This window comes from Schizosaccharomyces japonicus (genome assembly GCF_000149845.2).
Source record: "Schizosaccharomyces japonicus yFS275 unplaced genomic scaffold supercont5.3, whole genome shotgun sequence".
Taxonomy (NCBI): Eukaryota; Fungi; Ascomycota; class Schizosaccharomycetes; order Schizosaccharomycetales; family Schizosaccharomycetaceae; genus Schizosaccharomyces; species Schizosaccharomyces japonicus.
Genome location: NW_011627862.1, coordinates 803,614 through 817,841, shown reverse-complemented (window position 1 = coordinate 817,841; position 14,228 = coordinate 803,614). Strand labels below are relative to the sequence as shown.

The window sequence follows — 14,228 nt, the reverse complement described above, 5'->3', positions numbered from 1 at the left end:
TTCGAGAACACACGCTCGAGGGTATCCAATATATCGCCAACGAGACGCCAACTACATAAAATTCATACCAAAAGAGACGCGTTTGAGCGCTGAACACTTAGCAAGTTTTCTTAGCTAGTTATTGTGGACGGGGAGTTCGTTTAGCTCAGAAAGAGGTGAAAGAAGTTATTCGTATATAAGGTTTATCTACGCGAAACGTTGCGACAGAGATAAAAACTTTAAATGAAGGGAAGCGAGAATGACGTGGAGTGAATATACTGGCGGTTTTCTTTCCTTCTTTTATTGAATAATGAAAATGTGTTATATAGCTACACATGGTTAATACTTTATGTTTCTGTATGTAAACTAAGAACACAGTTTGTATGATTTTTTAGCCATTTAAGCGATTTCTGAAGAACATTTCTACTGGTGTTCAGAAAAACACACAGAAAATTATGGTATTCATAGATTAACCGCATACAAATGCACGCAATTGAGTTGAACAAGCTATTCGTATCGCTTCCGCTATTCCGTTTGTCGCTCGTTAGGATTCTACTCCGTCGCAAATAAACCTATGGCTGAAAACAACACTCCAGCAAGATGATTCCTTTTACTAACATTCAAAGGTTTATCTCCAATGATCTTAAACTCCGTTCTTCTCATCTTTGGTTTGAATCTGCTACGGAAAGCCTCGGCTTACTACAGCATCCACCAAGTTTCCCTCACCCAACCACTATACCCACCAACTCGAACAAACCCACATCTCCCTTCTCCCAACTAACGGGTCCGCCGGTTCTTCTGCAAAACAGTTGTGGTGCGGTTTCTCAGAAGCATTCACTTCACCGAACGCAATTTGTCTTGCATCGTTTTCGTTTTTTGTTTTAACCCACAGTTTGCTTTTACTGTACGTTTCGTCTTCGCTCGTTGTTCGTGTCTCTTAATTCATAAAATTACTTGAGAAGGCGTGTTACAGAATCAGAATGCAGGAAACGAGCTCCAAGACTGCTGCTTCGGCGAAAATGATTGAACCGTTTGATGGACAGAAGCTTCCGGTAGGTTCAAGCTTCCTTGTAGGGAAATACACGGTGGTTGTCGATAGGTACTTGTCTGAGGGAGGATTTTCGCAGGTGTACCTTGTCGGTACACGATCGAAAACAGATGGGACTCCGTTTGTGTGTGTAATGAAGCGTATGTATGCTCAAGATGAGGCATCTCTTGAGAATGTCCACACTGAAATTGAAACAATGGTATGAAACGACATGCGAGTGTCCTCTTGCTGTAAAGAAAGAGAAAAAAATATGCTCCGTTATTCATGGTTGTTCAGTTTGCTAACGGTTATTTCAAGAAACTTCTTCGTGGAAATCCTCACATTGTCAACTACATTGATTCCTGCATTTTTCCTACTGCCACAGAAAGCCAGCCAAATGGCTGTGAAATTCTACTCTTAATGGAATATTGTGCAGGTGGTGGTCTTATTGACTTAATGAATCAGAGGCTGCAGACGCGCTTGTCACAGGCTGAAGTGTTAAAAATCATGTCTGATGTCGTTCAAGGTGTAGCTGCCCTGCACTACTTACGACCTCCTCTCATCCATCGAGACTTAAAGATTGAGAACGTATTGATCAGTTCACCTACTTGCTACAAGCTTTGTGATTTTGGCAGTGTTTGTGCGCCCATTCGGATGTCTAGTAATCCTGCTGAGCGTCATCGGATAAAGGCAGACATTGAAAAGTACACAACGTACCAGTATCGTGCTCCTGAAATGATAGACATGTCTCACAATTTTGCCATTGATGAAAAGAGTGACATTTGGGCGCTCGGTGTCTTGTTTTACAAGCTTTGCTATTATACCACGCCTTTTGAAAATCAAGGTCCGGCAGCCATGGTTACAGCTACATACGTGTTTCCTCCATTTCCTCCTTATTCGGGTTACATAAAGCGGTTGATTTCAACTATGCTCCACAAAAACCCATGTTGCCGTCCGAACATTTTCCAGGTGCAGCAAGAGATCTGTATGTTGCGTGGTACTCAGCTTCCTTTCCGTGACATGTATAAAGGAGTTAACTCTTCTTACCTTAATCCACCTGCTCTACCAGAAACTGCTGGTATTCCTGTAAAGCCCATGTACAAGACACAACACAGCATCCCTGCTCCCATCTCTGTTCATCCTCATTCCATGGGTCAACAAATTCCCGTGTCACACTTTCCGTCCCGCGCTGCCTCCGCTGCACCTTCCACAAACCAACAGCACACGTCCTCAAACCCATTTTTGGCTCATTCTTATGTCTCAACTCCTGCCGTCTCAGGGGCACAGAAACCACACAAAAGTGGTCGAGCACATCCTGAACTGCAGCCCAGTTCTCAATTGTCGCCTACATCTCAGGCTTATTCTAGCTCCTCTCCTAACTCCTTACATGGTATTAATAATGCTTCATACCTAAACATTCCCCAGAATCCGTTTCCCGTATCTACCACTGTTACTGGTGCTTCAGTTCGATCTTCCGCATATTTTGAGGCTTCCAATAGCGTCACGGGCAATGGACATGCGTCGCCTGGGCTTGAGGATGTGGAACAACGTTATCCCGACATCGGTGAAATTGAAGCAAATGTTTTAAGCAGGGTAGCTACGAGTGCTTATCAAGAAAACGATTCTGCACGCAATGATGAAATTGCCAAACTTGCGGATGATACGTTTGCTGCATTCTTACAAAAGGCAGACAACGAACAGGGTGAGGAGCCTCAAATTTCACCCGTGCAAACATCAGCAACGACGGCGAGTACGCCCAACTTGGTTGCAGAAAACGATAAGGCTGTGCCGTCATCTTTAACTTCAGAAGATTTATCTGGTCGTTCTAATGTGGAGGACTATGTGCAACAAAGCTTCTCACAGCTTTCTCGTGCCTCTTCCGTTCGTCATTCTACAAAGTATTCTGAGTTCTCTAAAAAGGTGCAACAAGCACCAAATATGGTGGATAGTCAGCTGCATGACTATACAAGTCATGCTGGGTTGAGTCGGCAAGCAAGTGTTCCGTCTAGCCATGAACGCAGCGCATCTGTTACTCGTCGTCAATCTTCAAAGAATCCTTATATTAAGCCGTTTAATTATCAAAAGCCTGGACGTCACTCCGAAGAATTTTACCGCACGACTGAACCCTTGACTGTCGGATCGTTTGCCGAAAGTTTACATGGCGCTGAAATATTTAATGCCATGTCTGAGAAAAAGCCTACCGAATCTGAAGTTGAGCTTCCTCTGCATCGCAGTGGTACCAACCATTCTACTGTGGAAAGTATTGCTTCTGTTGTGTCTGCAACAAGCACAGCTTCACATCGTCGTTCATCTCATGGCTCAGCTATGCATGAGCCCTTTTATGCGAGCGACATGTCCAATGAAATGTTATCTGTCACTGAAGCAGAACTTGAGAAGCAGGCTCAGTTCAAGCATTCTGGTGTCAAATCTGGCAAGTCACCAGCCCACGAGCCTACACAGGCGAGGTCGAGTGTTGAGGATTTGGTCGAGATGGGTATTCCTCTTGATGCACAGTACGCTTCTTCCGTTGCTGAAGCTAAAGTTACTCAAAACAAAGACACTTAAACCCTTTTACTCTTGACTTTTCATCATCTTATTAGTTTTTTATGGCCGTGTTTTAAGACCTTGAAATCCCTTTCCAACCTTCTCTCTTTCTTTTCCTGTTCATCGCTTGTGAGACGGCTATTTGTCAGCGTGTACTTTGTTATCACTGCCTAATTCATGTGTTGGATATGCAGAATGCTCACAGCTTATGCAATCCTTACTTTCATTTAAACATTCCCAACTTTTTTCACCCAATTGTTGTAATAGAAATGAGAAATACAATTGCTTTATGAATATCTATTAACTAGGTGTTCGTGGTTACCCTGTGGAGAAAGTTTGTTTACATTAGTGATTTGTTTATGAAAAGCAATAATGTAAACAAGCTTTTTGTGAAGCCATCGCCATCAATCGTTAAGGCTATTTAATAGCTATAAACGAAACAATGATGAGGATAAGGAAGAAAAACATTATGGATAACCGAAAAGAAGCAATCGTAACTTGCTATACACCGACGTATGCGGTTAGAGAAAAAATCCAATCACTTGTAATGGACCCAGTGTTAGAAAGCGACTTGGTTAAGTTGTCCTTGAGATTTTCTTCTTCAGTATTTCATCAGGAAACTTGTATTCAGGGTCACATTAATGTCAATGCGCCGCACGGTACCGAGGCAATTGATTTAATACGCATAAAGGCGTATGCCATCGGTGTCTGTGAAAGGAAGTTTGGGGCTATTGATGTTTTTATGTGCAGAGACAAATTGATTCAAGACCGAAAGTACATTGTACCCAATGTTTTGCTGCAATATGCTGACAAAGACACCAACGATTATTCCATCAGGATTCAATCAACAACTCATCTGGGTGTCCCTTTCAAAATTGGGCTTCCTGAGTACATAGGACCAGGGAGTTATAAAGACAAGAACATTCGAGTGTGTTACTTCGTTTCCGTGTATGAAACTGCTTTACATAAAAAACGGTTTTTGCTAACCAAAACAGGAGCCTTATTTTCAAGCATAATGAAACGGTTCATGATATCCGTACGTTCAAACAGATAGAGCTATATCCAACGATACCGCCCTCAGTTACGGAAACAAAACAAATGATTTTGTCTAACGAAACTGATTGTCATCCAAACGTCAAAAACTCCAAAACAGCTACAATTGTTGCTAGACTGTATAGAACGGCTTACATGAGTGGAGATCCAATAGCTGTTCAGTTGAGAATTCAAAATGCTTCAGATAAGCGCCTCACGCGTTTAAAATTAACACTTAAACGGAATCTATTAGTTTTCACGAATTCTAGAATTCGAAATTCTGAAGGCCGTTGCACCTCCTCTGGGGTAATTAAGAAACAGAAAACAGAAACCATAAAAAGTGAAACTATCAATACTCGCAAAAACAATCCTTACAATTGGCATGGTGTCCCACCCAGTAACGAACAGGATATCGAGTGTCATATTTGGATACCAAAAAACGCATGCACGATAGAAGTTGGAGCGGATTTCGAGGTACGATACTCCTTAAACGTCGAGATTGGGTCCTGTTTAAAAACGATATCATCAATAAGTATACCCGTTCGGATCATTCCACGCATGTCATTGCTCTGTTCTTCTTTTCATTATCCATTTCTTACACCATTACAGAACATGCTTAAAAATCGGCCGGTATTAACAGACACAAGTTTGATGGATGAAGTTGACACAAATCAACAGGCATCATTGTCTAGTTGGACAGGGTCTTCTTCCCGCCTACAAACCTGTCAAAGTTTATTCTGTATTTAATGATGTGCATTATATGTCGTTCTAGTTTGTCAACTGATCAGAGGTGATGAACTTTATTCCAAGAAGCTTCAGCTCTGCGATTGTTTTTTTCTCTGATTCTTCCGTTAGACTCTTAATACAATCTGTTAAAACTGTAGTTTTGAAAAACTTCTGACTGTCAGTTGCAGTTGCACGAACGCAATAGTCGCCAGCGATTCCTACGACAACGACATCTGTTATTCCTTTCGAATCTAACTTTTCCCTCAAACCCGTCGACTTCCCGGCGGCATCAAAGAAACCAGAGTATGAATCAACCTTAGGATCTGTACCCTTGTAGACTACATCTTGGATAGCAGAGGTATCTAATCCCTCATAAAATTCCGATCCAGGAGTATTTGAAACGCTATGAACAGGCCACAATCTCTGTTCATATTTGAGACCATAGGCTTCAACGGTAATTGATGAAGTGAATGGCTTATAACTCGGACCGTGTGTAGCTGCAAATGAAACATGATTAGCAGGATGAAAGTCCTTCGTGGCAACAATAAAGTCCCAATGATGTGCTTTATATAATGAATTTATGTTAGGAATGATATCTGCGACACCGTTAACCTTTAATGGGGCGTCATCCAAAACAAAGTCATTCTGAACATCGACGATAATAAGAGCTGTTTTAGTAGTCATAATGATTGAAAGAGCGTATGTGTGAGAAACGAATAGCGCTTTAAACCTGTTTGCGGTGAAGCGGGGTTTATAGGAAGGCAAGCCCGCTTATACAATTAGACGCCCGTTTTCTCCCTGTTCTAAAACAGTAAAAAGATATATTTTTTCCAAAAAAATACACAATTCTTACTACGTTGTCTTTGTTTTTAACGATCTATCTCATCTTTTCATTTAAATCTACAGAAGGGAGCGGAATCAATTCATTAGAACTCGATCACTTTACAAACTTGGTATCTTACTAACAGGAATATCTCTTCACTTAGTAACTGCTTTTACTATTCTACAAGTTCTACCTAAAAGATGAAACGGATTCAGCGTGATTCCGGTTCACAAGCGGTTTGTCAAAAATGCTTTGAACATGGTCATTACACATATCAATGCAAAAATGAGAGAGTCGTAAGTAGCTAAATCCGTTGTTGTCAAACGAATGAGTAACATAATTCATATACTAACATGCAACAGTATAAAAAAAGGCCAAGTCGCACACAGCAATTTGCCAGTATACTAAAAAAGACAAAAACGAAGAGGGAAGAAGAGCAACAGTCTAGGGAAAATATCACAAAAGAACAGAGGTATAGGTCAGACAAACGAAGTAACTTTTCTTTATATTAACCAAGCTTTCAGAAACCTTCTAGCAGATGAATTATTAAGAGAGAACCTAACAGAAAAGTTTGGACTAGATTATGCTAATGAAAGGCCTCTTTCAACAAATACAAGGTCCCGGTCAAAGTCCATTTCCTCAATGTCATCCTATACAAGTGGTGATTACACACCATCTCCCGAAGAGTCTCCAAGATATAACTAATCCTTAAGTTTTATTATGGTAACAAACTTGTCAGAATACTGTCTATATTACTAAGCAACGGCCTCGTAAATGACTCAATAGTGTATTCGTATTCTTTGAACATAAAGAATGAATACATCGCTACTTACGGGGACGTGCTTTCAAAAAAACTGGATTACTTGGAGGTTGCATATTTGAGATTCGTCGGAAGTGCTTGTACTGAAAAGATGCCTCATCACGAGACAACCATGGTGCGTCAAGTAGTTCATGTGTTAATTCTTTCACAAGGATAGAATCCGTCCCTTCATATAGTTGAATAATAAAATCTCTCATCTCAATTTGAGAAAGTAAACCGTGACTAGAAGGATTATTGGCACATATAAACTTTAGCAATTTAAGTAAAGAAACCAAAACTTCCGGCCGTGTTTTTCGCGTTGCTAGGCGTTCTTTAATTTTTATAAGAACGGATGTATCACAAAGTTCAGCAGCAAGTGTCGGACATCGCTGACAGATCTGGCACAGAGAACCTACAAGCCGGTTCAGGGACGCGTTAGAGCAGCTACTAATTAGTTTTCGAATTGTTGACACGTTTTTGTCTTCGCAAAGAACCCGTTTAACAGCTACTGTTTCATATTGCAGCCAGTTCGAAATAGAGTCCAACGCGGTGGATTGCCAGTTGGGATCAAGTAGCAAGTTAATGTAGAATTGAAGCAGATGATAATGCCACAAGTACTTTCTGCATGTTTTTCCAGCTCTAGGAAGAGCAAATAGAATTGGCAAAGCAAATTCCTTCATAAACTTTTCAGTTGCCGTAATAAACTGCAAAATAGGAACGACACCAGAATATACAGCAATTTCTTGTGACTCGCGGTGAAGTCTACAAAGATTGTACAAGGCCGCAAGTGCTTGGTTAATGACTTCTTTCGTGTATGATTTTGTCTTCGATTCCTTCAATATTTCTGTTAGGATCTGAACGGCATTAACTTCACGTAAAACATCCAACGCCTGAGGAACCATTGACAAATTTTTAATAAACTTGAGCATTATGACAAGGACATTTTGAGGTAGATAAAATAATACCCGCAATAATCTTCGCAAGACTGTCACACTTGCAAGAGATTCCTTCACAAACCCGTCGGCTTGTGAAAGTGTCAAAAGAATGTCAGCAGTATGAGAAAGACACTCTTTTGAAACATTATCATCCGAGGCTAAGGCTTTCAAAAATATTTTGGATAAGGGCTCTTGTGCTTTAAGCCGCACCAAAATTCGACAAACATCGTTTTTCGAGATAATCTCTTGATGTTTTAGAACTTTCCATACACCAAACACACCGACAATTACAAGATCTCGATCGTTTTTATAGTCTTCGAGTAAGAACTGTGTTAAGACCTGTAAACCTTGTCCGCTAAGAAAAATCTGTAACAGGATTTGACTCAATTGACACATTTGCTGCACGAAAATTGCCGTTTCATAGCGTATGTCAGAGGGAAACTTTTTATCGGTAAAAGCCAAAATCACAGATAAGCCGCCAGACAAGCACAGTTTATGAAGTGTATTTGCATCGTTATAGACAAGCTATTTTGTGTAAGTGATGAATTCCTTCCAAATACAACGTACAGTTACTATTACTCGAAGAAGCTGTAATTGTGTCTTGGCAGACGCCGTTATTTGCAGTATCTCCACAAGGGATATCATTCCATAATGTGAAAGAAGCTCCGACTTTAAACTAGGTTCTTCATTCAATAATGCATCCTGTATGTTAGTCAATACATTTCGACTTAATGAAAGGTTTATTTATACCAGTTCTTCAACTGCGATTTCGCGTTCTGACAAAGTTTTGGAATTTAGAGTTTCGAAGCACGCATGCAGTCTCTCAACCATGGACGTCCGTCTATCGAGAGCATTTCTTTTTTCAGAGTCTTGATATGAGGTTAGAATGGCTACTTAATTAAGTTTACAAACCTAATTCCTCAAAAGACTCTTCGATATCATCAAAAATGTCATCCTCATCAGTTGTGTCATCCTTTATTTAGGTTAATAGGTTAATTAAACGAAACGTAACTCAAATATTACTTACAGTCATGGTGGTAGATTTGCTGAGCATCACTGTCTCCAAACCCTTCATCTTCTTATTATCACAGACTTTGATAGAAGTAACAGTAAAAAGGTCTGAATACTCAAGGTCTTTTTCTGTTTCAACATATTTTAAAACATTATCTGGAACAGGCTCCTTTAACTCTGCGCTCTGTTAGTATTATACAAAAAGTTTACACATGCCAGCAGAAAAATGTCTTTGATGAGATGCATTAAGCTCATCAATAGAGTGTGTGAGCTTGGTCTAAATTAAAGTTAGTCAAGCGGTTATGCAGCCGTAAACACATACCGGAACCCTTTGAGTGATTCTTTCCATTTTCTTTTTTGGGTCATGAGCATTTGAGGCATTTGAAGAACTTCTTTGAATTTTGGTCAATTCATCCTTGTTTTTACTTTCGCTTAAAGGTTTGGAAGCCGCTGGACTTTGAGAAGTTTTGAGATTGCCAGAAAGTGCTGAACATTTCTTCGACTTTTGAAGCACACCGTCGGGAATGTGAAGGCTACCAACATAATCCGTATCCCAGTTTTCTGAAGCAGTTGGTTTCACCTCTTTTGCCTGTACTTTTTTGTGTTTATATGAGACCTTCTCAATGGTACTGTTTTTTAGGCGATCATTTTCAAGAATAAAGTCATTGTCCCAAACGTCTGAACTTGATTAATAAATCAATCAGCTTTAAGAAATACGTACCAGTCTTTCTCGTAGATTCCACAAAAGATGGTCTCAATGGTTGGGCTTGTGGTTGTTCATCCTCAAATGTCGTGTTCACGACGGGAAGCTGTTTGGGTTTCGGCTTGAAAGCGGCTGTTGTATGAAATCGTTCGTTATACCGTTGGACCTCATCTATAGCCTCTGAAAATTTCGTTGTAATTCGATGCGCCTTCACCCATGGATGCCGTAGGAGTTTCCGCGAACTAACTCGCAAATTAGGATCCTTTTGAAAACATTCCAATAGAAAATCCTTGGCAGCTTGAGAAATATTGGCGGGAATAGGAGGATGATCATCCTTTACCATTCGAAACAAAGCTGGAGCGGGATCAAGGTCAAAGTAAGGAGGTTTTCCTTCCAACAATTCAATAACTGTACATCCAACACTCCATACATCTGAGCTTGTTGTTGCCCCATTAAGTTCAATTACCTCAGGTGCCACTGTGTTTTTAAAATTTAGTAATTTGTTCTCAAGATAAACACAATTACTTACTCCAATACGGACTTCCCACGACGGCTCTATCATCAAACCCATTTGATTGTGTCGCAACTCCAAAATCTGCGAGCTTTAATGTTCCATCTTTCGTTGTCAAAATGTTTGCTCCCTTGACATCTCGATGAATGACACCCTGGTCGTGTAGGTAGACTAGACCTTGCAAGACTTGACTAGTATATACTGCAACAAGATGTTCAGGCATTTTTCCAAAACTTTTACAGATTGAGTGCAAAGATCCATTTTCACAGTATCTTGACAATTTTGAGTTAGACTTAAAAACAACAAAAGGAACTTACTCAAGAACAAGACATAGAGAATCATCAGTTTTAAATGTACCACGGTACTTTACAATGTTTGGATGCTTATTCACATTAGTAACTTGAGGATCTGGAGCGTAGACCTGTCATACATCCAATTTCTTTAGTAGTTCTATTTCAGTCTTAAGGTTAGAGCGCGTCTTCTATAAAATAATCATACTTGAATAACCTGCAGATTGGTCTTAAGCATCTTTGAGAGCTTAATCTTTTTTACAGCTACCGTTTCTCCATTTTGCATATTAAGTCCACGATATACTGTTCCAAAAGCACCCTTTCCCAAGCAATCACCCAAGGTCTAAAAGTTAGAACAGGTTGTATACGTAAACATACAATTAAGGGCTCTTGTTGATGCTCTTGCATCGTTTTTACTCGTGCTTTTTGGTATCCAGCGTTTGGTAAATGTTAACGAGGTCACTACCTGAACTATTTCATTTAAACTCTAAATGACAAAACGTGTATAAGACATGCATATTGAAAGCTTATGTTCACTGATGCTATGAAAAAAAGTATTTAATATTTATATGCAGAAAAAGTCCGAGCTGTTTAGGAAAATTGTTTGCGAAGTTCAACCAAGCTAAGTAAAGAAAAGTTTAAGATGAAAAGTATCCAGCCTGAATTGGCAAAGATTAACTAAGAGCGTGATGATGGATCAGTTTTAAGCCTTTAAGATTCTTAATAGGCAGAGAGACATCAACCAACTCGGGAGTATCAAGCTGGTCTTCATCGCAGCAACAGTTGATTTGCTGTACCCATTTCCTTCGTCGAATGACGGTGATATCCGGTCGCATACTCGGGTTCGGATGCATCATAGCCATGATTATACGTTTTGCACCTAACGGAATAGAGTGAAAAAGTCTGAACGAGGGGACGCCCTTTAACAAGCGAAACGTTTCGGGAGATCCAAAAGCATCACTATCTTTGCAAAGAGCCTCATAAAAATTAGATAATTGGGAGTAGTGTGTGTCCTCAATACTTGCCTTCTGGAATGGAAAAGACTCACAAAATAACGTGAACAACAACACACCCGTTGAAAACAAGTCTGCAGATATCCCACTATACGCTGTAAAACGTGGTTAGCTTTTTTTGTCAATTGTATAACGCTAGCCTTACCAGCATCCTCGTTCACTTCTGGTGCAGCATAGGGAAATGTGCCACTCATGCCTCTACATGTTTTCATCCTTGTGTAATAATGTTCAGGAGAAACAAGCACGCTGGTACCGAAGTCAGTTAGCTGGAGCCGTCCATCTGGGGCCAAGAGAATATTGTCAGGCTTTATGTCTAAATGTGCAATTCCTTTGGAATGAACATAAGCGATTGCTTGCAATATCTGTTTTAGGAAACAGTTTTTATCATCCTGTGTCAGATGCTTTTCCAAAAGGTGGGTTAAAAGATCGCCATGAGAACAATAGTCTTGAATAAGACACAAGTACGAGGTTTTGGAAAGAAAATTCGCTTCCGCAAAGCATGCACTGTGAATTTTAACAATGTTTGGGTGCTCCAGTTGCGAATGAATAGCCCATTCAAGCAAACATTTTTTCACAGAAGCTGTACTTTGCTGTTTGTTTCTTTCCAACCGGAATCGTTTTGCGATAAAGTAACTTTTCTCTCGGCGATTCTCTTTTTTTTTGTCCGATATGAGATGAATACTCGCAGTCGTACCAATTCCTATTGGATTTCTTCGTTCTAATCTGTAACGTTCCTGAAAGTTAGGGAACAAAAATGATAGGTTGTTAAATGCCTCCTCAATAATCTCATCCACGGATGTATCTTCCTCATTGTACTTATGTTCAAGCAACATTTTCAACTTATCATTCCAAGAATTCAGTTCATGAATTTTGATCTTCTCACAGGCCACATCCAGATCAAGTTTTTCGGCTTTCTCTCGTCTCATAATCCTCCCCAGACTTAACGATCGTATTTTAGTAAGAAAGCTACCAGACTGCTTTCTAGCTACAAGAAGGTCATCATCTCCAGCTGAATTGAGTGCAATATTGTCATCGCTTGTTATTAAGTCTGGCAAGGAAGAGCATGCTGTCTCTAAACCATAAGATTGAACAGGAGGTTCCTCATTTATCTCCATAATAAAAGAGTTGATTGAGTTCTAATGTAAGAAGCCCACTTTTACAAAGTAAGCAGTACAGTTCGTTAAAGAGGATTGTCAAATAAATACTTGTTCAGTTTGCGTTTCCCTTTCCATACTTTCTCAAGTGTTTTAATCCCATTCACATTAAACGGCTCATTGACCCAACAAATCAAAAACAAAAATCCAAGGCAAATCATGTCACGTTTAGACGCAACCACGTAATAAAATATAGTAAATTCACTAACTATGCTGTAAATAGTTCAGCGGCTGACGCACATGCTGTGTATTATAAAGCACGTATAACTTCCGCCCGCGAGATACACGTTAACCTGGCATTGCGTTATGAGTAAAACAATAAACATTTGGTTTGAGTTAGTTTAAGCTAGTCAGAGGCGCTTTAGCTGAATCAGTCAGCACATTTGTTTCGGGCAATGCTTCAACTATAGAAGAAGGAGCTTTAACATCTGAATCAGGTTTGGCGTTCACTTCTAAATTCTTGGTTTTAGGGTTAATATTTTCATCTTTATGTTCAACAGTAGAATGTAAAATGGGAGGTTGAATGAACCCTTGTTCATCTCTAGAAAGTTAATTGTTAGTTGGCGAACGAACGAAAAGGCCAACATACGGTAATACAACAGGTACTGGTGCTTCTGAGAAACGTTCAGTACGGTAGGTCTCATACAAAACATCTTGAGTGTACAGCTTTAAAGCGTGCAAGTGCGAGTGCAACAAAACCGTGCGTAATGTTGTAAAATCTGAAAGGGTAGACTGACCGAGGATGACAGTTCCCCACGAATTGTCTCGTACCCATTCCATTTTTCCGTTTACCTCTCGTTGCTCAGTACTCCCAGCTACAGCAAACGGAAGTAATGACTGGAGATACTTATTTTCTTCGACCACAGAATCATCATCCTCTTCAACGTCATAAGGAAAGTTGTAGTACTCCACTTCATTTTCATTCAAACAAGTCATAACGGCCTGCTTGAAAGAGGCTAGTTCAGTCTCATTCATGCTATCGGCCTTTCCAATGACAGGAATGACGTTTACTCGTTTGGAAAATCTTTTCATAGCGACGAGATCCAATTCGGAAAGGGTGTGCCCGTTAGGATAAATAAAGTAAAGCAGTGCATGAACACGCTGCACCAAATTAGCAGTTGGCTTAAGATCCATCACAATTGAACATACAGTATCAATGAAGCGAGCGTTTCTTTTAATTCTCGACTCTTCAACGAGGACGTTATCAAATTGTTTTTCAATATAGTTTAAGATTTCATCAAAGCTTGACCATGTTAGAGGCTAGAAGTTTGTAAAAAATTATCATTAGCCAAGAGGCAGAAAAGTACAAACCAATGTGAATTGTCAATGCCATTCCCGAAATTACAGGCGTCAAGGATGGTCAACACCACATGAATTCCGTTCTCCACAATTTCTGAAAATTAGCAACCACGATGTGCTCCTAAAATTTCCCGACGGCCATACCAGTTTCATAAGGTTTAATTTCAAGTGGTTTTGGAAGATGAGCCTTTGCTGGATCATCGATTTCAGGTTCAAAAATCGTTTTTCTACATAATGCGTTTAAAAAGGTTCTGTAACCGGTACCGCTGGCTCCGACGGCCATGATCCGGAGTTTAAAGCCTTTCTTTGAAAACACTGAAGCTTGAAATCTACGCATTCTGTTATATTCCGTGGTTTATGAATAATTGAGGTGATGTGTGGA

The 14,228-nt window shown here is 39.9% G+C and overlaps 7 protein-coding genes across 7 annotated transcripts; 3 read left to right on the top strand and 4 right to left on the bottom strand.

Annotated features, from left to right (window-relative positions):
• The first annotated feature begins 719 nt into the window (after positions 1 to 719).
• On the top strand, positions 720 to 3,918 carry SJAG_04465 (NAK protein kinase Ppk29). The gene is made up of 2 exons (XM_002175526.2): positions 720 to 1,226; positions 1,325 to 3,918. The coding sequence occupies exons 1-2, from the start codon at positions 960 to 962 to the stop codon at positions 3,569 to 3,571; spliced, it is 2,514 nt and encodes an 837-aa protein (XP_002175562.1). The 5' UTR covers positions 720 to 959; the 3' UTR covers positions 3,572 to 3,918.
• Positions 3,786 to 6,212, bottom strand: SJAG_04467 (nicotinamidase). The gene has a single exon (XM_002175528.2). The coding sequence runs from the start codon at positions 5,990 to 5,992 to the stop codon at positions 5,351 to 5,353; it is 642 nt and encodes a 213-aa protein (XP_002175564.1). The 5' UTR covers positions 5,993 to 6,212; the 3' UTR covers positions 3,786 to 5,350.
• SJAG_04466 (arrestin) lies at positions 3,855 to 5,999 on the top strand. Its single transcript, XM_002175527.2, has 2 exons — positions 3,855 to 4,498; positions 4,546 to 5,999. The coding sequence occupies exons 1-2, from the start codon at positions 3,993 to 3,995 to the stop codon at positions 5,327 to 5,329; spliced, it is 1,290 nt and encodes a 429-aa protein (XP_002175563.2). The 5' UTR covers positions 3,855 to 3,992; the 3' UTR covers positions 5,330 to 5,999.
• Positions 5,936 to 7,173, top strand: SJAG_06431 (hypothetical protein). Its single transcript, XM_011050757.1, has 3 exons — positions 5,936 to 6,427; positions 6,494 to 6,603; positions 6,656 to 7,173. The coding sequence occupies exons 1-3, from the start codon at positions 6,332 to 6,334 to the stop codon at positions 6,834 to 6,836; spliced, it is 387 nt and encodes a 128-aa protein (XP_011049059.1). The 5' UTR covers positions 5,936 to 6,331; the 3' UTR covers positions 6,837 to 7,173.
• SJAG_04468 (STE/STE11/CDC15 protein kinase Cdc7) lies at positions 6,354 to 10,909 on the bottom strand. The gene is made up of 13 exons (XM_002175529.2): positions 10,759 to 10,909; positions 10,589 to 10,723; positions 10,521 to 10,550; positions 10,408 to 10,472; positions 10,109 to 10,362; positions 9,598 to 10,056; positions 9,199 to 9,554; positions 9,093 to 9,153; positions 8,893 to 9,053; positions 8,778 to 8,838; positions 8,616 to 8,734; positions 8,433 to 8,567; positions 6,354 to 8,390 (listed from the first exon to the last, which is right to left on the bottom strand). The coding sequence occupies exons 1-13, from the start codon at positions 10,786 to 10,788 to the stop codon at positions 6,957 to 6,959; spliced, it is 3,300 nt and encodes a 1,099-aa protein (XP_002175565.2). The 5' UTR covers positions 10,789 to 10,909; the 3' UTR covers positions 6,354 to 6,956.
• Positions 10,883 to 12,789, bottom strand: SJAG_04469 (HAL protein kinase Ppk24). Its single transcript, XM_002175530.2, has 2 exons — positions 11,539 to 12,789; positions 10,883 to 11,488 (listed from the first exon to the last, which is right to left on the bottom strand). Exons 1-2 carry the CDS (start codon positions 12,506 to 12,508, stop codon positions 11,055 to 11,057), a joined length of 1,404 nt encoding a protein of 467 aa, XP_002175566.1. The 5' UTR covers positions 12,509 to 12,789; the 3' UTR covers positions 10,883 to 11,054.
• On the bottom strand, positions 12,725 to 14,226 carry SJAG_04470 (septin Spn7). Its single transcript, XM_002175531.2, has 5 exons — positions 13,991 to 14,226; positions 13,859 to 13,940; positions 13,697 to 13,790; positions 13,137 to 13,648; positions 12,725 to 13,088 (listed from the first exon to the last, which is right to left on the bottom strand). The coding sequence occupies exons 1-5, from the start codon at positions 14,181 to 14,183 to the stop codon at positions 12,884 to 12,886; spliced, it is 1,086 nt and encodes a 361-aa protein (XP_002175567.2). The 5' UTR covers positions 14,184 to 14,226; the 3' UTR covers positions 12,725 to 12,883.
• Positions 14,227 to 14,228: the final 2 nt, after the last annotated feature.